The sequence below is a fragment of the Symphalangus syndactylus genome, chromosome 2 (genome assembly GCF_028878055.3).
Source record: "Symphalangus syndactylus isolate Jambi chromosome 2, NHGRI_mSymSyn1-v2.1_pri, whole genome shotgun sequence".
Taxonomy (NCBI): Eukaryota; Metazoa; Chordata; class Mammalia; order Primates; family Hylobatidae; genus Symphalangus; species Symphalangus syndactylus.
This window is the reverse complement of record NC_072424.2, coordinates 23,979,142-24,005,961: the sequence shown is the minus strand read 5'-3', so window position 1 is coordinate 24,005,961 and position 26,820 is coordinate 23,979,142. Positions and strand designations below refer to the sequence as shown.

The following is a 26,820-nucleotide window of genomic DNA, read 5'->3' as shown; positions in this document are numbered from 1 at the left end:
AGTTGGTTTAGCATCCAGCCCCAAATATGTTATCACGTTGACTTTATTATTTAAGTCATATATTAGTTCCTAAAAATTATGAAATATCATCCCAAACTATTGATCTATTAAAAAGCTAATTTATAAAAATGTTATCTCATTTATCCCTCTCCTAAAGTAATAGTTCATATCGGGAAAAAATGAGTATAAAAAACACAGAGGAAAACAGGGGAAGGAAGATTATGATTTGCATTTACAAGGAAATAGTGTTTTAAATCTGTTGCTGAATTAAAACACGGTCTCATTTATCATCATCAGTGCTCAGTGTATCGCCTGGCCAGGAGTAAGTGCTTAATAAATGTCTGTGAATGAACGATTGAAGGAGGCCAATTAATTACCTCCACAGCTATTTATTGGCCTAATTTTGCAAGCACCATGGCAAGATTCACCATCAATTTTCTCCAAATTAAAGGAAGGCAGATGCTAGTGCAATAAGTCCTCACTTAATATCAATACATTATTGGAAACTGCAACTTTAAGCAAAACAACATATAGCAGGTTCTTGAAGAACGTCGTTTATTTCAACCTAATTTCATCACAACATTGATGAGGGGAAAAACTAGTTTTTTTAATATTTCAATTCACTTAAATCACAGTTTCCAAGAACCTACTGATGATGATAAGTACAGACCTACTGTATACAGCACTGGGTTCACAACAACACCCCTTTCATAACTTTCCCATTACAGCTAACCCTTGACAACTCCAATTTAATTGTTTCACTGAAAAAAAATGATTTAATCCTATGAACGTTAGAAATTAACAAGAGTAATCCATAACTGAAAAACAGAATCATTCTTATAGTCTTTTCTCAAAATAAGGTATAACGGGTCTCAACTTTTGCTACTGCTTCTGAACCACACTGCTGCGTGCTTTTGTTCTTTCACATAGACCCCCACTGTCCTTGTAGAAAATCAGATGTTTCCAGGAAAGTTCTCATAGGTTTTGGTTATAATACGCAATCAAATGAATCCCCATTAAATCAGTTTTTATTATTATTAGCCAGTGTCACACACACACAAAAATATCTGCATACGCAGGACACAAACTTTAAGGTTATTAGATTTAGACATTTGTCCAGGAATTGAAATATTTCTATCAACAAGACCCTGTGTTGGCCAGTGCCTGTAGAAGCCCCTCACTTCTTGAATATGGTCAAAGCCTCTCAGAGGTTATGGAGTAGCTGTCTGAATTCCCAAGGAGTGGATTCTGGCTGAGTGCTGTCACCAGTTGGGTTTGGTTCTATATTAGGCTGGATGTCTTCAGCAAACATTCACCTCTCTAGTTGTTTAAAAAAAAAACAACAACACTACTTTGTTCAAATTTTGTAAGTAGATTTAACTATAATCATTTAAAACTTCCCACAAAGCATTTTTTAAAATCAGGTAAAGAGAGACCCAGTGACACACCCATCTCAGCAATTCTGCAGAGTGTGCTTTTCACATATCATAACCGCTCACTGGGGAATAAGTTCTTGGAATAGGTAATGTTGCTAGGTACCAAATTCTTAGCCCTTGAAATACCAAAGGCATGACAAATTTTGGGCATTTTTAAAAGAAAAAGGAAAATTCTCAAGAAGAGGCCTCTTTCCCTTTTCTAAATTAAACACCTTATCTTTATTTATTTTTAATTTTTTTTTTTTTGAGACAGAGTCTTGCTCTGTTGCCCAAGCTATAGTGCAGTGGTGCAATCTCGGCTCATTGCAACCTCCGCCTCCCAGGTTCAAGGGATTCTCCTGCCTCAGCCTCCCAAGTAGCTGGGATTACAGATGTGTGCCACCATATCCAGCTAATTTTTGTATTTTTAATAGAGACGGGGTTTCATCATGTTGGCCAGGCTGACCTCAAACTCCTGACCTCAAGTAATCTGCCCACCTTGGCCTCCCAAAATGCTGGGATTACAGGCATGAGCCACTGCACCTGGCCAATACCCTATTTAAATGATATAACTTTGAACCCAACCCTGGCAGGAAATAACTGATGGGGGCCCTAAGAGGTCATCTGTGCATAGTTCCTTACTTAGACAAAGTAATGTGTGACACACCAGATGAAATATCACATTTGGAAGATATCATCATTATCATCATCATCGTTGTCATCATCTATCAACCCAGAATAAGATACTGTTTAAAAATAATAGGCTGGGCATGATGGCTTATGCCTGAAATCCCAGCATTTTGGGAGGCTGAGGCGGGTGAATTACTTGAGGTCAGGAGTTTGAGATCAGCCTGGCCAACTTGGTGAAACCCTGTCTCTTCTAAAAATACAGAAATTAGCTGGGCGTTGGTGGCAGGCACCTGTAATCCCAGCTACTCAGGAGGCTATGGCAGGAGAATTGCTTGAATCCGGGAGGTGGAGATTGCAGTGAACTGAAATCGCCCCACTGCACTCCAGCTGGGGCGACAAAGTGAGATTCTGTTTCAAAACAAAAAACAAAACTACTGTGTGTGTGTGTGTGTGCGCATAATACTATATATATATATATCACACTCATAGCTATTTTGTTCCTTTAAGTCCTCAGATTGGGCCACCCTAAGTTGTTAGTGTTCTTATCTATTGTAGTGACAAGCTACTATATTTCTATTTATGTTTCTATTTCTATTTCTTGGCCTTCATTTTTACCTCCTTTCCTGTTAGCCTAGTAAACCAATTTTTTAGACCTCAGGGGAGCATTCACTTACAGGACTCCCACCGTACTTAACAAATTTAAATGCCTGTCTCCACTTTCATTCTTCTTTTTGGCACCATGAGAGCCCGAGTGACTAATTCTAAGACAAGTGAATAGAAATGGGGGTGTGCAATTCTGCTGTGGGGACCTGTTGGAGCACTGCCTAGCTTTCTGGACTCAGAGTGCTTACATCCCCAAATATAAATGAACATCTTGAGGGGAACCTTAAGATAAGTTGGCGGCATCCAGAATTTTGTGACAGTTTTAAGATTGCCAGTTCTTGTCTAAAGTGTCAATAAGAGTTACGGTTTCCTTCAGCAAGTGTCAAATATATATTTACATCATGGCAACTCATATTTATAGCAAAAGAGGAAAGATTCCTTTCAAAGAAACTTAATATATGTAGCCCTCCTGCTCAGAAATCCAATTTATACTTCATGGACACAGAATGTCATGTCTAGCAGTATTTCAAAGGGGAAGGAAGAGAAACTTAGCAGACACTTCACAAACGAAGCCCGAAACAAAGTGAAAATGGTTTTTCCAAATCTCTAGGCATAAGGTTGTCCAAATGGCCCGAAGATATACTAAGATAGAATGAGGCTACAAGGAAGTTTGGAGGACAGAAATAAAAATACACCCAACCAACAATGGATATTATGGAAAATGAATGGGGAAGCCAGTGAAGGAGAGAAATGGTCTGTGCCATGCATCTCAGCTTTACAACCATGCAGGCGTCCTCAGCTCAGTGAGCCCCTGGCCTGGGTCACATGCTGCAGAAACAAGGACCAGGAAGTGGACTTGGGCAATGGAAGGCTGGGCTTCTGGCTGCCAGAGTGGCAAAGGGCGCCCCCTGCCTCTGAGATGGACATCCTACCTTAGGTCAAGCTCCCAGCTCACATCCATTAAGAACAAAACAAAACAAACAAACAAAGCTCCCTCAAGTTCCAAGACAAGCTCCAAGATAAAAGTCAATGAAGGGCCACAAAAAACCCTGGAAGACATTGACTTATCTCAAAGGTATCTTGAATGTGTTATCAATGGCCATAGATTCCCCCCATTCTGAAATTTCTAAGTGCTGGAGAGGTCTTCCATGTAAATGGATGCATGTTTTTCAAAATAACTAAGACGTAATTCCTTGGAGAATTGACATTTAGCCAAATACACTAGGCTTTTAAAGCAATATCTTTAATGTACAAAATCTCCACCACATATCTTTTTTTTTTTTTTTTTTACACAGCTCCCTGTGGAGCAGGACTGCCCAATAGGCAGTGTGCCCAAAGCAGCCAATGATTTATCTTTAAGGTTGGCAAAAAGCTCATATGATTGAAAAACTAAGTATATACTGTTATGTACATTACACTTTGCATCTGAAGCATAAAGACTATTCCATATGAACAAACTATAGGCACACGTCTAGTAAAAAGAAAAGGGGAGAGAGACTATTAGATGTTTTCAAGTTCAGGGTCACTAATTCCTTTTGGCCTAATGCTTTTTATCATTTAAATCTAGAATACCTGACGGTGTCAAACACTTCAAATGCAGACTGAAAACAGAAAAGAATGTATATCTACATTTTTAATAAAGCACCATATAAGAACACAAGGGTGCTATAATTTTTATAACCATTTAATATTTCTATGGAAAAGTAAATATTTCTTAATTTTGTGATCTAAATGAGGATCATTCTTGGTCTAAGAGTCAATAAGAATGCAATTTTCTGGCTAAAAAGGATGAAAAATAAAAGTGTGCTTTAAAAATTATCTTCACGTATATTTATACTGAAATGCATGGCCCTCATATGAAGGAGCATTCCTGGGGAGGAGGGGGCCTGGGTCTAGTCTAGGCACTACCACATCCTAGTGGTGAGCCCCTGGACAGTTACTTAGTCAGGGCCTCTGTACTTGGTCTCCTCACTGAGCGCATTTCCCAAGAATTCTGTGAAAAGCGAACAGAATGATGGCATCAAAAATGATTTAAGGTCAGGCACAGTGGCTCACGTCTGTAATCCCAGCATTTTGGGAGGCTGAGGTGGCCAAATCACTTGAGGTCAAGAGTTTGAGACCAGCCTGGTCAACATGATGAAACCCTGTGCCTACTAAAAATACAAAAATTAGCCAGGCGTGGTGGCGCATGCCTGTAATCCCAGCTACTCGGGAGGCTGAGGCAGAAGAATCGCTTGAAGCCAGGAGGCGGAGGCTGCAGTGAGCTGAGATCGTGCCACTGCATGCCAGCCTGGGCAACACAGTGAGACTCTGTCTCCAAAAAAAACAAAACAAAAGCAATTTAAGAGCACCACGCTGACCAAGGTGGGTGTGCCCCACACCGAGACACTTCACCTCATGATGTAGGAATCTCATTGTTCCTGATTTATAGAGGAGTCAAGTGACACTCAACAGGATAAATAAGCAACCCAAGGTGACACAGCTAGCAAGTGACGGAGATCATATGTGAACCCAGATTCCAATGCCCATGGGCTTTTCAACTCTCCACATGGCTACTCATGGACACCAGGTAGTGTTAGTCATTGACCAGTTATGGACACTTTGTGCTGTGTTATTTGTACAAACTGTATAACTTTATAGGGCCTGTGACACTTTTCTTTCTACAAAAAGTATCTCTCTACAAGTTGAAATATATAATAGCCAAGTGAGGAAGTTTACATTTTAGTGAATCAATAATGTATTTTTTCTTAAATATCAGAAATAACCAAAATCTTTTTTTGTTTCTTTTGTTTTTTTTGAGACAGGGTTTTGCTCTGTCACCTAGGCTGGAGTGCAGTGGCTCGATCTCGGCTCACTGCAACCTCCACCTCCGGGGCTCAAGCAATCCTCCTGCTTCAGCCTCTGAGTAGCTGGGACCACAGGCACCACCAGGCCTGGCTAATTTTTTTTTGTATTTTTGGTAGAGACGGGGTTTCGCCATGTTGCCCAAGCTGGTCTTGAACTCCTGGGCTCAAGCAATCTGCCCACCTCAGCAGAAATAACCTAAATCTTAATTTGGCTAATGGCTGCTATATTAAAGTCTCTTTAAAATACACAAGTGAAGGGTTTTTTAAGAAAAAAAAAGCAGCATAATTTCTTTATGATTTTATAAACATTCTCTAAAGTATAATCTTGACATTTTATAAATAAAAATTTTCCCGCAAAATAAATTAGAACTTATAATTTAAAATACTCTGTCGGCTGAGCATGATAGCTCACACCTATAATCCCAGCACATTAGGAGGTCAAGGCAGGTGGATCACTTGAGGCCAGGAGTTTGAGACCAGCCTGGCCAACATAGTGAAACTGTCTCTACCAGAAATACAAAAATTAGCTGGGTGTGGTGGTGCACATCTGTAATCCCAGCTACTCAGGAGGCTGAGGCATAAGAATCGCTTGAGCCTGGGAGGTGGAGGTTGCAGTGAGCCAAGTTTGCACCATTGTACTCCAGCCTGGGTGACAGAGCAAGACTCTGTGTCAAAAAAAAAATAAAAAATAAAAAATAAAATAAAGTAAAATAATCTGTCAAGAGTTTTAGAGAGTGTTGCACCTATCAAAAAATTTGCTAATGGCAAATGGCACATGTACCTTAACTCCAGGCATGTGTGTCTTTGATAAGCATGATTGCCTCAATAAGCAATATTATTTTCAAAACATAGAGAATGCTGAAATTAGCAAATTTATAAAATCACTGCATACTGATAAGTACAGTACATGTACCTTTTAGGATTCAGCCGCTCAACAACCAAGTGAGCACAAAGAAAAAGCTTGGGTAGACTGACAACGAAAATTCAGTAAACCAGAACAAGCTCCTCACTGGAAGCATCAGGGATATGGCACGTGGCGTAGCACATGGTTAAGAGTCCTTTAGGACTGTTTTAAGACCTATGATAACATCTGTGCTTGCCTCCTCCTCCCTCCTTCAGCTATTATTATTGGTTAATTTGGTTCAAATCAAGTTCGCACCATTCTGGGAACTCCTACTTAATTTTAAATTGACCCCTTCGTAGCCTCTTCAGGGTTCTCGGCTCCCCCAGTGTGGAGAGTCCCAACTGAGGACAGCTGCAGAAGCATTGCCGACAATGATGAAAAAGAAAGGATGGGGCAGAAATGTGAGGCAGGAACAGAGCACAGAAGGCAAAGCCTCTCTTCCGCATCATGTGGGAGTTAGGACAAATCAAAAGACGACTGCTCTGAGAGTCGGCTCAAAGAGAAACACTGATGTTGCCATAGATCTTTTAATGCTGCCCAAACATGTTAATACGGTTATAGTTTATCACTGGTAAGACAACTTTTGGATATCTGTTACTAAACACTATTGTGTTTTGCTGAGACATGTTGCATATTGAACCCAGGAAAATATTCCAATTATATATATTATATTTTGTTTCGGTACATCCAAAAACAAAATAATAATATATATACATATTTTCTTTTTTCAAAGTAGTGGATAATCTTATGGTCTTAAACATACTTCCTGCTTCTTCATCTAGAGCCCTTAGAAGTGACATATTTCTCCCAATGAGAGATGCTATGCCCATTCTAAGACAACTGTTGGGTATAGTCATGACACACGCAGGCATGCTGAGAGCTCAAAAGCTCGGCACTAACTCTTGGAGATACACCTTATTAGCCTTCCCAGGGTGCTAATAAATCTCCACTATGCAGGGTGCTGCCTGGAGAAACCTGCCTCCTTACCTTTGATATGGGGAATGAAGTGGTGTCGGAAAGGGGGGTTGGGGCGGGAGTCGCTGTGGGTGGGGCTGAGGCTGCTGGTGCGCAGGTACGACAACCTCTGCACACCAGGAGACAAAAGCTCTGTGCAGCAAGGAGTCAGGGGCAGGGCACGGTGGAAACAGAAAAGAAGAACAGAAATTAACACAGGAGCAGGGAAAGTGCCATCGTTCCAAGGGAAAACAAAATAAAGAACGTTAATCAGGAGGCTGAAAAGGGAGGAAGGAGAAAGGGTTAAGAATGCACCTGCTAAGGCTGAGGCAAAGTGGGGGAGAGTTTGCAAAGAGGTTCAGGTGGGTACAGAGTCACTCTCTGAGAATAAATGGCTTTGGTGAGAAGAAATGGTCACCCGCATGGTCTCTGTTCAGCCAGTAGCAGGCACGTCATTTAGACTCAACAACAGCTGTTTTTAAAGAGCACCTGACAAAACAGAACCCTCTGAAACGCTTATAAAAAAATGACAATCATTGTATTTATATGTAAGGGTCAGGCTTTTTTTTTCTTAAGCAAACTTATCCCACTGTAAGTTTAATTTTATTTTGCCTACATAGAAGGAAAACCTGTTTGTGTTCCCTGTGTGGCAAAGAGGCCTATATGATCCCGAGAACTTCAGCAGGAGGACTGGAGGCTGGAAACTCAGTTATCTCAGGAAGAATGGACCATTCAAATTCAACCCAGACTGAGGTTTTTAAATCATCATCTGGCATCTAGAACTTGTGGAGTGGACACTTTGGGGTGTTCTATATGGATCACAAGTATGCTATCAGAATCCCTCCAGCTTCACTTTAGAAGGGCAGACCTCAAAATAATAACTCTAAAACCTAACAAGTGGCATCAGGCATACATGTAATATATTGTGAAAGGAGAGAAGGAGAAGGTTCTAAAGTCTATTGGCATCAGAACCATGATTGGAACAGATGGAAACTTTCTCAGTAAGGACATGAGCTTTTGGGGGAAGGAGTGTTGACTGACCACTCCCCTCACTGTTCAGGGGTCTCTGGAGCAACGATGCCCCTATAACCCCACGCCACTCCGGTAACTCCATGGCTGGGGTCTCAGTGACCTCAGCATATGTACATGAGCAGGGTGGCAGCATAAAGGATTTTTTTTTTTTGAGACGGAGTCTTGCTCTGTCACCCAGGTTGCAGTGCAGTGGAGCGGTCTCGGCTCACTGCAACCTTCGCCTCCCAGGTTCAAGCAATTCTCCTGTCTCAGCCTCCCAAGTAGCCAGGACTACAGGCGCATGCCACCACGCCCGGCTAATTTTCGTATTTTTAGTAGAGACAGGGTTTCACCATATTGGTCAGGCTGATCTTGAACTCTTGACCTCAGGTGATCCACCTGCCTCAGCCTCCTAAAGTGCTGGGATTATAGGCATGAGCCACCACGCCTGGCCCAGCATAAAGGATTTCTTATTACCCAAATGGACAAAGGTTTAAATAGGGACTCATGTCCTGGGCATGAATAAAATGAATATGATAGCCCATGAAATAAGGGAAAAAAATTCCTGAGGACTTTCATTTAATTCAATAAATAGTATAAATATTTATCAGCGTAGAGAAAATTATACATTATCGAAGGATCAAATAGTTTGAATTCTCTACAAGCATTAAATCTAGGGTCTTAGAAGACTGTAGCTTTTTATCATCCTGTTAATTCCTTTGGTTTTATTTCTTGTACAATTCGTTTTAAAAAAGGTAACATATGGGTTTGTTCTCATCTACGTGTCCAGAAGCAAGAAGCTTAACACGAAGTCTTCACAGATGTACACCATCACCATTAAGTTTTATTAGAGGCCAGAATCTTCCTTGTGAATCTATTTCTCAGGGAATCTTGGATCTGTACTGGGATCTCCATTCTTCTCCTGCTACACACAGGAGACACCCACTAGTAGCCACAGAGACTAAATTCTCTGCAGATGAAGGTCCACTCAAATCTGCTACTTTGTGGCATTCTCTACTGTAGTGATGCCTAATAATTGCATGTTTTCCAAGTCTGATTGAAAATCTTAGGGTTGGAAATGATTTTATGTTTTCCAAGTCTGATGGAAAATCTTAGGGTTGGAAATGATTTTATGTTTTCTAAATCTGATTGAAAATCTTAGGGTTGGAAAGGATCTTAAAAGTGATCAAGAACAGCCCTGAGTTCTCTTTCTAGAAAGTGCTTAACCAAGCATGCTTACTAACACCATGTGCCTAGATAAGAGAAACATAATATAGCTGTTAAAAATGGCTAATACTGAATTTTAGATGGTGTTGATATGCCTAAAAAGCACATCAAAATATTTTCTTTGGGAGATCTCCATTTTAAGTCTCAAAGTGAAGAGATTTTCGTTAATCCTAAAAAATTTTTTTTTAAAAAACCCTTGCTTCCAGTAGCTGTCAAAATATAATTATTTAATAAATCAAATGAACATAGCCTTAGGATGACTGATGTTTCAAGAAAAGATAGAGCATAAAACATAGTTGGATACCAGCTTTCATTTTGCTCTGGGAGAGGGATGGAAATGTTTAGTCGTTGGTCTTTGAATGTGCTATCAATAGTAGGGGAAAAAATCACAGAAATAGTTTGTTATATAGAGTGAATCCCAGAACAGTCACCCTTACCAGGTCTGTGGAAATGCTGGGGAGAGCGCGACGTGGTTGGAGTGTAGCTGTGGCGGCTGTACACAGGGGAGTTGATGGAGCCCTGGCTCGTGGACCGATGGATCATACGATCCCGAACATCCTGGTACCCCTGGAAACAAAGTTCAACACATTCAGACTATCACCATTCCTCAGTAGGAACCACGCTTCACAAACACTGCCAAGGAACCATCATGTCTACTTGTTTATATATATTTGATTAATATATGCACTTATTTTTATGTGCAAATTTTGCAGGTATTTTATATGCAAATGAGCATTCTGTGGCTAATATATTTTGTCCAAAATCTGCAGTACTTGGGCTTATTACAAAATTTTAAGAGCCAGGTGTGGTGGCTCACACCTGTGATCCCAGCACTTTGGGGGCCAAGGTGGGAGGATGGCTTGAAGCCAGGAGTTCGAGAACAGCCTGGGCAACATAACAAGACCTCGTCTTTACAAAAAAGTGTAAAAAATTAGCCAGGGATGATGGCACATGCCTGCAGTCCCAGCTACTCAGGAGTTCGAGGCTACAGTAAACTATGATTGTGCCAGTGCACTCCAGCCTGGACAACAGAGTGAGACACTGTTTCTTAAAAAAAAAAATTTTTTTAAGATGAAAACATATAAACCTTAATAGAGATAGGGCTATGGGACAAGAGATAATCATTCCAATGACCATGCTGACATTGTACTTTTCAGTTTCATAAGTATGTTCACATACCTACCAGATCTGCATAACAACAAGAAAAGGTAGGTCACATACTATCACCTCCCTCCCCCACTAATGTAGAAACATGGTTCCAAGCAGGTAAGAGCCCTGTGTGTAGGTGTGTGGTTGGTATGGGCAGAGCCTGCTTCGGAACCAGCCTCCTGACTCTAATCTCATCCTTTGTTCTGACCACCAACCAACCTATACTGTCTACAACATTGATCTGGTGGCATTTTAAATAAATTCTCCTGAATAACAAGTTGATGGTTGCCATAAAGCCGGTATTTTACTTCTCACCTTGGGAAACATATTCCAAGAAAATAACTTAAAATGCCCTTTAAAAGAAGGAATAATTTATTCAAATACTTTTATAGTATTACTATTCATAAAGGCAAAAATTTGCGTTACATGTTCAACAAATTGGGGCACAATTAAGAAATTATGACATACAGGCCAGGCATAGTGGCTCATGCCTGTAATCTCAGCAGTTTGGGAGGCCAAGGTGGGTGGATCACCTGAGGTCAGGAGTTTGCGACCAGCCTGCCCAACATGGCGAAATCCTGTCTCTACTAAACATACATAAATTAGCTGAGCATGGTGGTGTGCACCTGTAATCCCAGCTACTCGGGAGGCTGAGGCAGGAGAATGGCGTGAACCCAGGAGACAGAGGTTGCAGTGAGCCAAGATCATGCCACTGCACCACAGCCTGGGCAACAGAATGAGACTCTGTCTCAAAAAAAAAAAAAAAAAAAGGAAATTATGACATGTGAATTCAATGGAATATCATAGCACCACTAAAATGTCACCTGTCTCCAAATCTAGAAAAGGATATATTAGGTAATAAGTACAAAAAAACCACATGCACACAAACACAATATAAAACTGTCTAAAGAGTTAAAAGGGTAAAAAGAATATTTTACATTTTAGGAATCTGTTGTCCTATGAAATGTCTCCTAGCACAATAAAAGTAAAAAGTTTGAAAGAATGCATTAATAATGACTAAAGGAAAACCTCAGTAACCGTAGCTTTGTGGAATTTGAGAGCAAATGGCAAGGGGAAACTTTGGCTTGATACTAGTTGTCTATTAACAATAAATTAAATAAAACAACAACAAAACAAAAAGTCCCCAAATTATGTGCTTGAAGCTTGCACAGTTGGTCAATAGAAATTAATTCTTCATAAATTCAATGCAAATTAGACTATAGGTAGAAATTAATAATTCATAGCAGTCATAAACCATGAAAATATTATGGTACTTTTACTACTTTGAATTACAGAGATTCCCTAAAAGTAGTCCAGTTTCATAATATCCAGAAAGTTGCTTGGTTTTAGGATCAGATGATTGATGTCAGACTAAACAGAGTAACCTCCCATCAAGATGGCTCTGCTTATAGAATACGCCATTACTGCTGTTGGCCATTTCAGTATATTGGGGTTCAGAAAAATTAATTATAGATGAGGGCAAAGAGCCCCACATTGAGACAAGTGACTTATGTCCCTGCAGACACTTTCTTTCCACTTAGAGGCACAGACACAGATTAAAGTGAGACCATTTTTACTCCCCAGTCTCCAATTTAAAAGAAATATACTACTGTGTCTTAGAGTCTCCTCTTTCACGGAGGTAATCCCCAAAGCCACCATAATCCCACATGCAGTTTTTCTGTTCTTTTGTATGTTATATCCTTTTTCAAAAATCCCAGTCTAGGGAAGGGCCAAGCATTCTCAAATTCCACCCATTAAAATGGTAAAAAGAAATGGTACTTACTTCTGCTGATGGAGTAGGAGACAAAGTCCTCGGAGACTAGAAGAATAAAAGAGAATTTAAAGTCACAATGTTTGTTAACTCTTTGCTGGTTTTTTTGTTTCTTTGTTTTTTTGAGATGGCATCTTGCTCTGTCGCCCAGGCGGGAGTGCAGTGGCACAATCTCGGCTTACTGCAACCTCCGCCTCCCAGGTTCAAGCGATTCTCCTGCCTCAGCCTCCAAGTAGCTGGGACTACAGGCACCCACCACCATGCCCAGCTAATTGTTTGTATCTTTAGTAGAGACGGGGTTTCATCGTGTTAGTCAGGATGGTCTCGATCTCCTGACCTCGTGATCCACCCGCCTCAGCCTCCCAAAGTTCTGGGATTACAGGCGTGAGTCATCGCGCCTGGCCTCTTTGCCAGTTGTGATTACAGTTGCTTATCAGAGTCAGCTGGAAATATTAGCCAACATGTACCTGCCAGCATCCCTCCCCATCTCCCTGTCTTCTGATCAGGTACAAATGCATCTGCCAGGGGGCTCAGACAGGTAGACTCTGACAAAGTTCCGGGGAGATTCTGGTGTACATCTCTGCCTAAGAACCATGGTTTGAATAGATATGATTGTGATACTTTAGGTGATTAAGCTAGACAAGTTGGAACCATTTCCCTCATATATTCAAACTATGCTCATTTTACTCTGATGAGTTACAGTACTGAAACATAGAATCTTGTTCACAGGGCTGTTGACTAAATTACAACCACAGCAATCACCATAAAATAGTTTGATAACTAAAATAGGACTTTGGTGACCAGGCATGGGGCATCCTGCCTGGGCTGCCTCACCCCAATCTCACTACCATTCACCTCTGGCTTCCATCCTCCTAGGCACACAGGCTTCCTTGGGGCCATCAACAGGCCAAGCCTTCTGTCACCTGAGGGCCTTTGCACTTGCTGTCTCTTCTGCTGCCAGTGCTTTTCACCCAGACACCTGCAGGGCTCATTCCCCATCTGTGCTGACGTCTCTGCTCAAACCCACTGTCACACAGCATCTCTGTGACTATTCTATCGAGAGGAGCAACCCAGCCCCTGGTACGCTTTCTCTTTACTCTGCTTCATTTCTCCTCAGAGCCCTACCACTCTGTAAAATTATATTACATATCTGTTTCTTTACCGTCTGTCTCCCACATGATGCCACAAGCTCCATGAGGGCAAGGACTGTTTGTTTACAACTACATATTCCCAGTGATGACAGCAGCTCCTGGGACATAGTAGTTGCTCAACAAGTATTTTCCAAATGAATAAAATGTTTACAATTAAAATGCAAAAAGCTTTCAAATAGAAATGAAATGCAAACAGAGCTATGGAGAACACAGCCAGGGGTGGACTTCTCAGTTTTAGAATTTGCCCTTTTCCCTACATTCTATAGTAAGTGGGCAGACTTTCTGTATTCCAAGCCTTCACAAGCTCCACGGTCTCCTCTGCAGCTACAGCCTGTCTCTAGGGGGTCTCAGCTGGGTGACGGCTGGTCTCAAGGTCAGGGCCCAGGTCTGCACCTGCACTGACAGCAAGGCCCTGGAGGCACCAATGGCTACACAGAACTAAGCTGACTCTTGCAGTGTTTCTTAAATAGCAATATGTATAAAGGCCAGGTGCAGTGGCTCACACCCATAATCCCAGAACCTTGTGAGGCCGAGGCAGGTGGATCACTTGAGGTCAGGAGTTCACGACCAGCCTGGCCAACATGGAGAAACCCCGCCTCTACTAAAACTACAAAAATTAGCCCTGCGTGGTGGCGCAAGCCTGTAGTCCCAGCTACTTGGGAGGCTGAGGCAGGAGAACTGCTTGAACCTGGGAGGTGGAGGTTGCAGTGAGCCAAGACTGTACCACTACACTCCAGCCGGGTGACACAGCGAGACTCCATCTCAAAAAAACAAACAAACAAACAAACAAAAGGCAATATGTATATGAGGTCTATAAAAGTGTGTTAAAAACTAATGGAATAAATAATAGAATAGCTTGTAAAGTTCTCTCAGTTGCAAGATGCAAGTATTGGGAAAGAGTTCACTAATATATCTGATTTCTGATCCCAGGGGCACCCTCTATGCATAGAGAAAACCGTGGTACATGATTCCAGGTTATGACAGTAGTGCTGATTATGAGTAGCCAGCATTTTTCTTAAGCACTTATTATGTGCTCAGTACTGTTCTAATATAAATAGCTCACTTGCTCTTTACAGAAAGCTTCTAACATAGGTATTCTTGTTCTCTATCTTGAGTTTGCAGATAAGGAGATTGAGGTATATAATTTCCCCAGTTATATGGTTAGTCAGCATCAGTCTGTTTTTTTTTTTTTTTTTGTGGTGGTGGTTTTTGTTTTGTTGGTTTGTTTTGTTTTGTTTTTGAGACAGGGTGTCGCTCTGTCACCCAGGCCAGAGTACAATGGCATGATCATGGCTCACTGCAGCCTCAATCTCCTGGGCTCAAGTGATCCTCCCATCTCAGCCTCCCAAGTTGCTGGGACTACAGGCGTGTGCCATCATTCCTGGCTAATTTTTGTACTTTTTTTTTGTATTGATGGAATTTTGGTATGTTGCCCAGGCTGGTCTCAAACTCTTGGTCTCAAGCAATCCACCCACCTTGGCCTCCTACAGTGCTGGGATTACAGACGTGAGTCACCATGTCTGGCAGAGTCTGGTTTTAAATGCAGAGATTTTCACCTCAAAGCCCAAACTCTTGAGTGCTTAATGTTTTACTGCCCTGAATGGAGCTGCTGGGAAACGCACACAGATACGTACACTGCACACAGATACATACACTGCACACCACGAACCCCAAATCCTTAACACCATTTAAAAAACTCACATCCCTTTGCTTGTATGAGTTAAACATTAGTAAATTCTCATCCACAGGGTCCAAGGCCAATCTCTATGCACTTTGTTAAGGAACTTCCCCTCGCCTCTTATCCCCTACGAAACTCTGTGGGGTTCAATGGCAACTGACAACCCGGGCCAATGCACCTGCGCTTGAGAGCGGCCGCAAGTGCAGCTACAGCTAAGTGACCACTAGGTGGCACTACATGAAAATGGATACCACTTCCTGCCACAGGGACCTTTTCCACGCAGAGCTATGCTCTGGAATAAGACCCGGATTAGAAAGTAAATAAATAAAAGGAACAATATATATATAAAATGACAAGTAAACATAAATATAATTATCAAATAATATTATACATCTGGAATTGAGAACAAATTAAACAGAATCACATTTTCATGCCTTTTCTTCTCCAAGATCTCAAAGCACTGTGAGATGCTAGATTGTTTATATTGCTTTAACCTTTGTTGAATAGCTGATTTGCCAGCTATTTGTTAACATCTGTGTGAACTCAAATCAGTCTACAGATGATTCTAATTTAAAAAATAAAAGAGAAAAAAATGAGAGTGAGCCGATTGGCCAGGGGAAACGGACTTGGGTAGTAGCAACCGACCACAGAGAACCTTCAACCCTGAGATGGGACCGGGGAGGGGAGGACCCCAAGGGGCTGAGAGGCTCTGGTCCCGCAGCGGATGGGTCTGCAGGCCAAGTATTAACGAGCCCCAAGAGGACAGGTAGCAGCAATGCTAGAAATTGCCACATGCTCAGTATTTCCCCCAAGTCTGGCCTCTGATAATTGCTTTACGTAGATTAGCTTGCTTAATCTTCACTAACACCCTATGAGGTAGATTCTATCATTACCCTATCTGTTTTACAGATGAGGAAACTAGGACCATTTTTCTTATTTTTTTTTTTATATATAAATGAGGTCTCACTACGTTGTCCAGGGTGGTCTTCAACTCCTGGCCTGAAGCAATCCTCCTGCCCTCAGCCTCTCAAAATGTTGGGATTACAGGTATGAGCACTGTACCTGGCCCAGGAAACTAGGAGCAGAATGGCTATCACATGGTCAAAGTCAAACAATCAGCATGTGGTGATCCCTGGGTTGAGACCGGGTAATTTGATTCCAGAATCCTGGCTCACACACCTGTGCTAGACTGTTGCCCCATGCTCTCTACTTTATTTTTTCTTGCACATTCTAACTTTCTTAAGTTGCTGAAAACTGTAGCTACCAAAATTTAGGGGTTGTGTTCTTTCTCATGATCCCATGAATACACTTAAAGCTTATTACAAGACTAAGACCCCCAGGAGACCCTCACTCCCTTATTTGCTCTGCCCAGCTCACACAATCCCCACCCCCTCCCCACCTCCCAACAGCTTCCATCCCAGCATGCTAATGCTTAGCCGTTCTTCACTGTTGTTTGATGTGCCATTGGTCTGTTCTCCCACTTCATGATGGGCTTCTGAATACCTCAAAGCACCTGGTCTAGAAATCTGCAAATACCAGGCAGACAAAAGACCACCTGATTTACCTGAACTCCAAATGGTAGTTATTACAAATGTGACAAAAGAGAAGGTAGATTGTTGTACAACTCACAACCAGTAGGAATGTATTACCTCTCCGAGGCTCTGTCTCTCCTGTTTGTCATCATAGCCCGAAGTGTAGAAAGGCTCATAGGTAATAAGATCTGGACGTTCAATGTCATAAATTGCCTTGACCTTGGGAATGGCTGCTAAATCCTTGTAATCCAGGATCTCATTGTCTACTTTTGCCTGGCAAAGTTAACCAGAAAGAACAATTACCTCGTAGTCTCACTGCTTTGGGAAACTATTGTTGGCGCATTTCCTGTTGTTTAAAAAGTGAAGGCCTTAAACAAAAACCAAAACATCTTGCCTAGCACAGTTATACTCTTCAGAAGTTGCCCTTTATACCATATATTAATCATGTTTTTTTAAAAAAGTCACTGAATGCTTAGGAAAAAAATCTGTGTAGAAGTCATGAAATAGATAAACGTGCAAACCTTAAGGATAATTTCCTGAATTTATGACAGTGAAGGAAAAAGCTCAAATAGATGGTCCAATAATCCTCTTAGATGGCTAAAAACAAGAGCTGCATAATTAATAAACTAAATATTTAAATATCTTTGTGGTAGAATTTAAGAACACTCAGTATCAGCATTATAAAATATATATTTAATCCCCAAATATCTATATGCAATTTAGGTGCAAGAAGTTTTTTTTTGAGACGGAGTCTTAGGTGCAAGAATTTTTTAAGTCCCACAACATATTACTACATTTTACAGGTCGTCTGATCACTCTGTTGACGGTCACATATAAATGTAATTACCGAAAGGTAAACATGATTGAGGACACTGTTCTACAAAAATGAAAATCAGGTCTCGTAACAAAAATAGAAATCACTTTGAATTAGTGTTTGTTTTGGATTACCCATTCTGCTATTACAATCCACCAATTTACCTGTCCCAGAAATGTCACTTCCAGAAGTAGATACTTACATAGATAGTATGACCTGGTGAGCCAGGAATACTGGAGCCTGGTCTAGAATAAATACTTTCCGAGGACGTCCTGGTAGGCTGTAAAATAAACAGTGACTTGTAAGATTTCGGACCCTGGCTTCAGAATCTAAACTGTCCTGGGCCCTTAAACTTTACTAAAAACTCAGCTAGTGAAAAAAAGAAACATTTATCACCTTTTCGAATAAGGTAAAACACAACCTAGAAGGAAAGGTAAATGCAAACTAGTTGTATGATCCAGTTTTGAAAAAGCATGGGGACGCCTTTCTCTGGCCCTTCCTGCTCCTTGTCCCCTACGAGAACTTCTGGTTTACCTTCGAGCCCACCTCAAAGCTTCCCATTTCTCTCCCTCTCAACCGCCAGAGTCCCAGCCCCAGTCACCACCTCCATTCATCCAGATTATTGCAATGGCCTCCCTGTGAGTTTTCTGCCTTCTCCCCTCCCTTCTTCAAATCCACCTGGCAGGCAATGGATAGAGAGTTCTTTTTTTTTTTGTTTTTTTTGAGACGGAGTCTCAGCCGAGGCTGGAGTGCAGTGGTGTGATCTCAGCTCACTGCAAGCTCCACCTCCTGGGTTCACACCTTTCTCCTGCCTCAGCCTCCCGAGTAGCTGGGACTACAGGCACCTGCCACCATGCCTGGCTAATTTTTTTGTATTTTTAGTAGAGACAGGGTTTCACCGTGTTAGCCAGGATGGTCTCGATCTCCTGACCAAGTGGTCCGCCCACCTTGGCCTCCCAAAGTGCTGGGATTACAGGTGTGAGCCACCGTGCCCCGCCGAGAGACCTTTCAAGAACATAATTTGGATGGTCCCTACTCTGATTTTATCTCCAGCATTGATACAGTTTGGCTGTGTCTCCATCCAAATTTCACCCTGAATTGTAATAATTCCCACGTGTCAAGGGTGGGTCCAGGTGGAGATAATTGAATCATGGGGCAGTTTCTCCCATACTATTCTCATGATCGTGAATAAGTCTCACGAGACTGATGGTTTTATAAATGGGAGTTTCCCTGCACAAGCTCTCTTGCCTGCCACCACATAAGACATGACTTTGCTTCTCATCTGCCTTCTGCCATGATTGTGAGACCTCCCCAGCCATGTGGAACTGGAGTCCATTAAGCCACTTTCCTTTATAAATTACCCAGTCTTGGGTATATCTTTACTAGCAGCATGAGAACAGACCTAATATAAGCATCCATTCAGAATAAAATCACAACAACCAGGGCCTCGGGATTCTATCCCTGCCTTCCCCTCCTAACTCATCTCTCACCTGTCATCACTCACAGAACACAGCGCGCAAAGCTGCCTCGGAGTTCTTATCCTCGCTTGCTGTTCCCTCTGCCTGAAATGCCCTAGCTCCCAATTTTACTTAGATGATTCTCTTCCTTCAGTCTTGGCTTAAATATCACCTCCTCAGAGAGGCCCTCCCTGATTCAATCCAGAGTTGGTTCCCCTTATTGTTTTCTCTCATAGTGTCATTCTTTTTTCCTTCACGAGTAAAATGTGTAATTATATATTTATTGGTTTCCTTGCATCATGTCTGTCTCCCTCATTAACTTTAGTCATGCTCTCTGCCCTCATAGAGTTTATTTTTTAACCACTGTCTATACCCAATGCTTTCCACAGGTACATAGAAGGCACAAATCCTAGTTGAGGGAATGAGCTAGAATTTATTATTTGTAAACAAATACGTAGTTCGCAGACACTTGACTTATGTTAATTACACGATTTGAGCCTAACTATACAGAGAGTCACTGAGGTAAGGCTGGTGGGTCGGCCTTTGGGAAGGATGAAAGAAACTGGACTTCATAGTATATACTTGAAGAACGTGGAGAGGGAGAGGTGGTTATGTGAGCAGGAAGGAAACTTATGAACTAGGATCAGCTGCCTCCTGCTTCTGTTTAACATATTCTGGAAAGCTCTGCAGAGAAAACTCAAGGCCTCATTTTGGAACACTTCCTCGCCTCTGTTGCAGCCATTTCCTAAAGAGAATAACTTATAGTTCTAAATAGGAATAAGACCTTGCCTTCTCAGTACTGTTTCTATTGATGTTTAATACCTTGAATGTGGGCATCACTGAGCCAAAGAAACTCCTTCAGACAAGGGTGTTGTCTCACTATGCTGTTCACAGTTGAAACAACGAAGACAAACATATCTGGCCAATTCAGGTCAGGCAGTGATTAGATTCATCGCTGGAAGACTGTGATCAGTCTTTTTTCAGCCAATGCCCCTGGTATCTTTGAGATGCTAGGGTGGAAGTGGGTGAGAGAAATCACACCACACCCAGGTGGAGGTGCACCAGGTGCATCACTTCTGGGCCTCCTCCCCAGGACCTGGTGTGCACAAGTGCTTTCCTGCTAGAGTTATACCAATCACAGGCATATCTCAATATGAGAAAATTCTACCTCTGAGTATGTTGAAAAAGGAAAGACTCACATAACACTATTCAAGAAATGTGCAGGCTGGACGCAGTGGCTCACACCTGTAATCCCAGCACTTTGGGAGGCCGAGGCAGGTGGATCACCTGAGGTCAGGAGTTCGAGACCAGCCTGGCCAACATGGTGAAACCTCATCTCTACTAAAAATACAAAAAAAATTAACTGGGTGTGGTGGTGGGCACCTGTAATCCCAGCTACTTGGGAGGCTGAGGTAGGAGAATCGCTTGAACTTGGGAGGTGGAGGGCGCAGTGAGCCGAGATTGTGCCACTGCACTCCAGCCTGGGCAACAAGAGTGAAACTCTGCCTCAAAAAAAAAAAAATAATAATAATAAAGTGCAATTTCTAGATCCATTTCCTAATCAAAATATAGAAGTGGCACAATCAAAATGTATTCCTCCTTTACAAGGAGATGCTACCCCCGAAAAAGCTGAACCTGTATCCATCTCTGTGGGATAATTATTAACCACAGGTAGTCCTTCAGTTTCAAGTGGCCAGGATCTCACATTTGCCAAACTTAATGTCAAAATGAAACCTCTTAAGTAGCAACCCAAGAATATCAATGGCAACGAATGTCTACTGCCCACTTACTATGTGGAAGGCCTGTGCCAAGCACTTGCCAGGCTTAATCTCATGTAATCTTCTCAGTAACCCTAAGAGGTAGCTTCCATTATTATTCCTATTTTACTGATAAGGAAAAAGTATCAGTGCTCCAAGCCACACAGGTAGGAAAGGGATGAAGAGTCAGGATTTGAACTCAGACACTCTAGGTCCATGGCCCAAGCATTTAAGCCCTGCACTAAAATTTTGCCTGTATTGCAGGGCAAATGTGATCATTTATTTCCTATTAACATAACTATGGGACAAATGGGATGAAACTAAAAAAGAAATATTGAGATCAAGTAGCAGAAAAGAATGCCTGCTAACTGAAAATATTTTTATTGTGCTAGCTCTGTAAGAACACTGCAATAGCTCACTGGGTTGGGGTGGGGAGAGGGTGTGCGGCAGGAGCATCAGATGTCTTCGGTTACTGGGGTTGCTATGACAAAGGCCTGTTTTCATTAACAAGCATCCAGGACATTGTGTGAACAGCCAAAGTGTACACTGGGGCTTTGGGGTCACTCGTATGTTACTCATCCTTATTTTTGCCAAATGTGGGGCAAGGATACTTTCAGCCTTTGCTGTAATGATGCACCTGAGGATGGCTCTAAATGGTTTTATTTGCTCTTGTACTGCATGTACTGGTAGAAAAAGAGCTGAAGAACAACGCATGCACATGTAGGGAAGGGTCTTTAACACCACCTTCCAGAGATGTAGAGCTTTGCGGGCAGAAAAGGCAGTTCTCTTGGCAGAACTAGCCTATTTCAGTTCAGTTTCTCTCTCCCTTCCTTCTTTCAGACAGAGTCTCACTCTGTCGCCCAGCCTGGAGTGCAGTGGCATGATCTTGGCTTCACTGCAACCTCTGCCTCCCAGGTTCAAGTGATTCTAGTGCCTCAGCCTCCCAAGTAGCTGGGACTATGGGCACGTGCCACCACACCCAGCTAATTTTTGTATTTTTAGTAGAGATGGGGTTTCACCCCATTGGCCAGGATGGTCTCAAACTCCTGACCTCATGATTTGCCTGCCTCGGCCTCCCAAAGTGCTGGGATTACAGACGTGAGCCACAACGCCTGGCCTCTCCCTTCCTTCTTGACCGGATTAGAGGATCCTGTGAGTTATGCAGGCTTTCCTGGAAGCATTTATCTTTTTTTATTTACACTATTAATACTGTTGAGCTAAAGATTTTAAAAGTTATTCAACAATTTGAATTTTTTCAAGTCCCATTTGGTTTTTAAAAGTTTTCAGATCCAAATTACCTCCAATTTGCATACACTTGCCCCCCAAATTCTCTGATTCAGAAATAAATATTTTAGGTTTTAATAGTCAGGCAGTTTTCAAAGTCAGGTGAACTGGCCATCAAATTTGCTGATATTCTGGCTTGTCTTAGAGCCATCCCTCTGCTACTTGCATCTTTAAACTTTAGTGTTGAGAAATGCCCTGATGTATCTTGGTGATATGGTTTGGCTCTGTGCCCCCACCCAAATCTCATCTTGATTTGTAATATCCATGTGTCCAGGGAGAGAAGTGATTGGATTATGGGGGCAGTTTCCCCCATGCTGTTCTCATGATAGTGAGAGAATACTCACAAGACCTGGTGGTTTTACAAATGGTAGTTTTTATTGCACTCACGTGCTCTCTTTCCTGCCACCATGTGAAGAAGGTCTTTGCTTCCCCTCTGCCTCCTGCCACGATTGTTAAGATTCCTGAGGCCTTCCTAGCCATGCAGAACTATGGGTCAATTAAACCTCTTTTCTTTATAAATTACCCCGTCTTGGGCAGTTCTTTATAGCAGTGTGAAAATGGACTAATACACTTGGAGATTCGGAAACTGCTTTTTCTTTCACTGAATTTACCATTGTTTGTTTTTGCTTCATTCTGACCTCCTAAGTTTATGGTAAAATTTACTTCCATGGGCATCTCGTTTGTGGGTTGAGTTGCATTCTTGCTTGCTTATTTTCTTACAATGGCCCAATTCTGTTTGCCTGCCTATATTGAAATAATGGGATAAAACACATCTATGTATTTTATGTAATACAGTGTAATACAGTGGACTTAAAAGGCTGGCTTTGGTGCCAAATAACAGTTCAAACCTGGGCTCTACTAGTTGTTTGATGTTACATGAGTTTTTCTTTTTTCTTTTCCGTTCTCTTTTTCTTTTACCTTCCTTGAGCTTCAACTTCTTCATGTACAGAATGGAGCAAGGTGTACCAGCATAACTACGTCACAGGGTTAAATGAGAGAATGCATATAAAGCTCCAAGCACCTTACTGGGCACGTGGCAAGTAGTCAGCATTTTCTAGACACTTGGGATTAGACTAGGTTTCTTAGGCAGTTAATCTCAAATAATGCCTCTGTTTTGCTCTTCATGAATATTCCTTTCATATGTGAGCTACGTAGAACTAGGCTTCCCCAGCATTCTCTACAGCTACCGCACTTGGACTCCTTCCCATCAGAACTCAGATATGTGAAGTAATTCATCACGGTATATGAGGCAGCAGTCCCGCCAGGAGCTGACGGATAGCCTTCCCCTCCTTGAGAACTCTGTGAAGTGATTCCAAATGCTCTTGGAGACAGTGACTGTGTCTCCACTTTAGTAATTAATGCCCTTCCCATGCCGATGACGATGACCTTGCACAGTCTGTCTTATCTGCCAGGACAGTTCCTGGTTTGCTGCCTACTGAACTGTGCTCAAGGCTTAAGTGACACACATGGATTGCCTGCTTTTTGCCACAGTCCCTAATGTCTCTCAGAGTGTATTTGCTCAACTGCGGGAGGTTAGAGGTCTCTCCCTTATGAAGATCATAAAATTACTTTTTAAAAATTGAACGATTATTTTTGGACTTTTAATCCTACTTAGAATTTTACATTTCAATTTGAAACATCTAGAATTCTAAACATGTTGCATTTCAAGTTAACATCTTGTTTATTAAAAGAACCCTTTTTATTCTTCCTGCTGTTATTTTTCTTTTCCTAATGAATCCATAATTTGCTGTCATGGCTAAGATATCTTCAAAAGGCTCAGAGCTGTTCTCCAACACGTTAACACACATCCACTCAGACAGAAACCATCTCCACCTTGAAAGCACTTAACTTACTGACATGCTGTCCCACTTTCAAATCCCACTGACAGTTTCTTCTTTACCATTAACCCAACCCTATCATCATCTCTGTGGTCATCACAGAATTTTACAGGTGATCCTGACATGTAACTGATGATCCTTACATGTAGTTATTTAATCTAAGTTACCATTTCCACCCATTCAGATGTCCAGGGTAACAACAGTGACCCAATAATTATGAACTGAACTCAATAACCCAATGGGTCAGAAGCCTTGTTTCTGGAATTCTCTACGAGAGTTACAGTAAAAAAAATTACTCTCTGGTCTATGTTATAAATGCATACAATTTCAAATATTTATCACCAAAGGTAAGCCCACTTCTACAGAATAAAGGAAACAGCAAAGACTTATGGCTAACATGCTAAAAGCAGGTACAATTTATTTACTTTCATTTAAGCACATTTTCCTTGCAGAAAAACCAACTTGAAAGTGCAGTTGGAGAAATTCAGTTCTTTCTTTTGATGCTATCTTTGGCATCTTCTGATGCCATCTTTGGCATCTTCTGATGCCATCTTTGGCATGGAGGTGGGGTGGGGTGGTGTGAAGAAAGCAGGCAAGGTAGATGGATAAAGAATTATATATGGTAGTGATCGCTCAGAGTATTTTGCCAGTGAGATTAGGCAAGTAGTTGAAACCTTATTTTGGCAAAAGGAAGAAAGGAGCCTTCGGTAAGAACCTTCTCATTGATATGGCTGTTCTCACTCTGTCATGATGAAGCGGTCCATTTACTCTATAGTTATCTCCCCAGCACACTTGCATGTCTTCACTTTTGATTTCAACACGATTTTTACTTTCCACACACACAAAAAAAATTAACAAAGAGACGCCTCATCAGAAGACTAGCAGTTCAACAGGAGAGATAAAAAATGGCATTTAATTACAAATAAGTAGCCAAATGCTTTAAAAAGCACATCTTTTTGTTTTCTTCATGAAATATCTTTGAAAAGCCCTCTAAATACCTTTCAGCTATTTTTCCCCTATGCCTTGGTTTTGTCCACCTGTCCTACCATTCAGAAGGCACATAGAACAAAAATTAATTGAAGACATCCTCTTCCATTTCCACTCCAGCTCTTATTATTCTTCAAATACTAACCATTAAAAACACTTACCAGAGCTCTGCCGGTTGAGTAAGTAGAGAAATGACATTTTCCATTTACTTTCACCATGCACATGGGTCGCCTAGAAGGACAGTGCTGGGAAGCACTTTGTAGCCCCTGCCCTCCCCCCATTCAGCAGGAGCAGGGATGCAACAACTATAGTCATCTAATTTGCATTTATCCAAAGCCATGCTCTAAGGAGAGAGAAACTACAGGCATCTGGCAACCAGATCAGAATGATCTTACGAACACTGATGGGACAACTACTGATATAAGGTGACTGACACCTTATACTAAGTCCTGTTGATGTTGACAGTACCTGCCTTGGGTTTTTGTTGAAGTTCACTAGACAAGGTGGTGATAACAGCTGCAGAAAAAGGAATACTTTTAAAACCTGCACATACTGAATGCCCGCTGCTAAGCAAAGAAAGAGTGAAATCAACTCCTTTGGAAAAAAGAATTTTGTGTTTGGAGAGGAGGCAGGAGGATGCTGTGGGCACACACCACTTCTCTGGGGACAGTTTCACAAATGCCATCAGCCTTTATTACACGAAATCTTTCCAGTATAAATCTTTACACCTCTACATTCAGCTGTCTGATGAATTGTAAAGACATGCTCAAAAGGATGAAATACTTGGATGAAGTGAAAGCTGGGAGTAAAACACTGTGTTGTAGTGACGTGAACGAAACAAAAATCAAACACCACTAACATTACTTGCTTGTTCTAGACAGACATAAAGCCTCAAATTAGCTCCTTTAAAAATATATACATGGTATTTGTTTGGTATATTATATATTGACAAGTGCATATGTTATAATAGGTGAATATTAGTTTCAAAGAAAAAAGTCACGCTCATTTTCTAGGTCAGTCAATTCATGCTTTAACCTCCAAAGGCATAGCTGAGAAAAACTCCCTTTTAGAATGAAAGCAAGTGACACCCCCCAGATTATTACAGACTTGGTCCTGGGAATACCATGTGCTTTGTGTATAATGAATTACACATGATCAGTACTGAGTTTTACCTGTAGACAAAATTTGCTATTCATAGAAAACTTCCAAGTGAGTAGAACCAGAATACGTTTTTCTTAGGTAATTCTATTTTCATAATTTTCTTTTACCTGTAATTCAGGCAAAAGGAAAAGATGGAGCTCATTCTCAATATAGATAACAAAAATGACTTTCCTGCTATAGATTTTACTTTCCTCTACAACAAAATCAGGACTTATTTCTGAAGCACAGAGTACTGAATGTCCCTGCAAGGAAGATAGTTTATCTAATAACTAAAGGTACTCAGTTTTAAGTGGTGGAAAATGAGCTGCATGTAGCCAAAAGTACTTAAAAGATAAAATATCTGTGACTTGAGAACTGCATTGCTTTGGAGTTTTCTGGAATCTTAAAGGTATTGGTGAACCATTCTTCAATCGCCAACGGGTGAAGGGAGACCTTGCCACACAGTCCATTTTCTCTGCCAGGTCCCAAGCTGTTTACAACTTTCTGTGATAAAGCTAAAGTTGACTTCATTGATAGTTACAGCTAGATAATAGGAATCAGATGTCCCTTTTGAACAAGAAGATAGGAGGAGAGAAGTTATTGAAAACAGACCTCTCTCGCTCCCTCTCTGTCTCTCAAGATGCTCCAAATCTCTTAAGCTTAAAGGTCTGG

The 26,820-nt window shown here is 41.4% G+C and overlaps 1 protein-coding gene across 10 annotated transcripts in view; it reads right to left on the bottom strand.

Annotated features, from left to right (window-relative positions):
• Positions 1-26,820, bottom strand: part of ABLIM1 (actin binding LIM protein 1) — a 254,296-nt gene that overhangs the window by 24,028 nt on the left and 203,448 nt on the right. For 9 of the 10 annotated variants that reach the window (XM_055248339.2, XM_055248350.2, XM_055248359.2 and 6 more), the window contains 4 exons: positions 17,888-17,965; positions 16,989-17,144; positions 12,523-12,558; positions 10,028-10,157 (listed from right to left, as the gene is read on the bottom strand). In XM_055248339.2, coding sequence (XP_055104314.1) covers positions 10,028-10,157; positions 12,523-12,558; positions 16,989-17,144; positions 17,888-17,965 — 400 coding nt within the window. Of the gene's footprint in view, positions 1-7,385; positions 7,506-10,027; positions 10,158-12,522; positions 12,559-16,988; positions 17,145-17,887; positions 17,966-26,820 lie in introns of all 10 variants that reach the window. The other variant, XM_055248328.2, reaches the window with a different exon arrangement.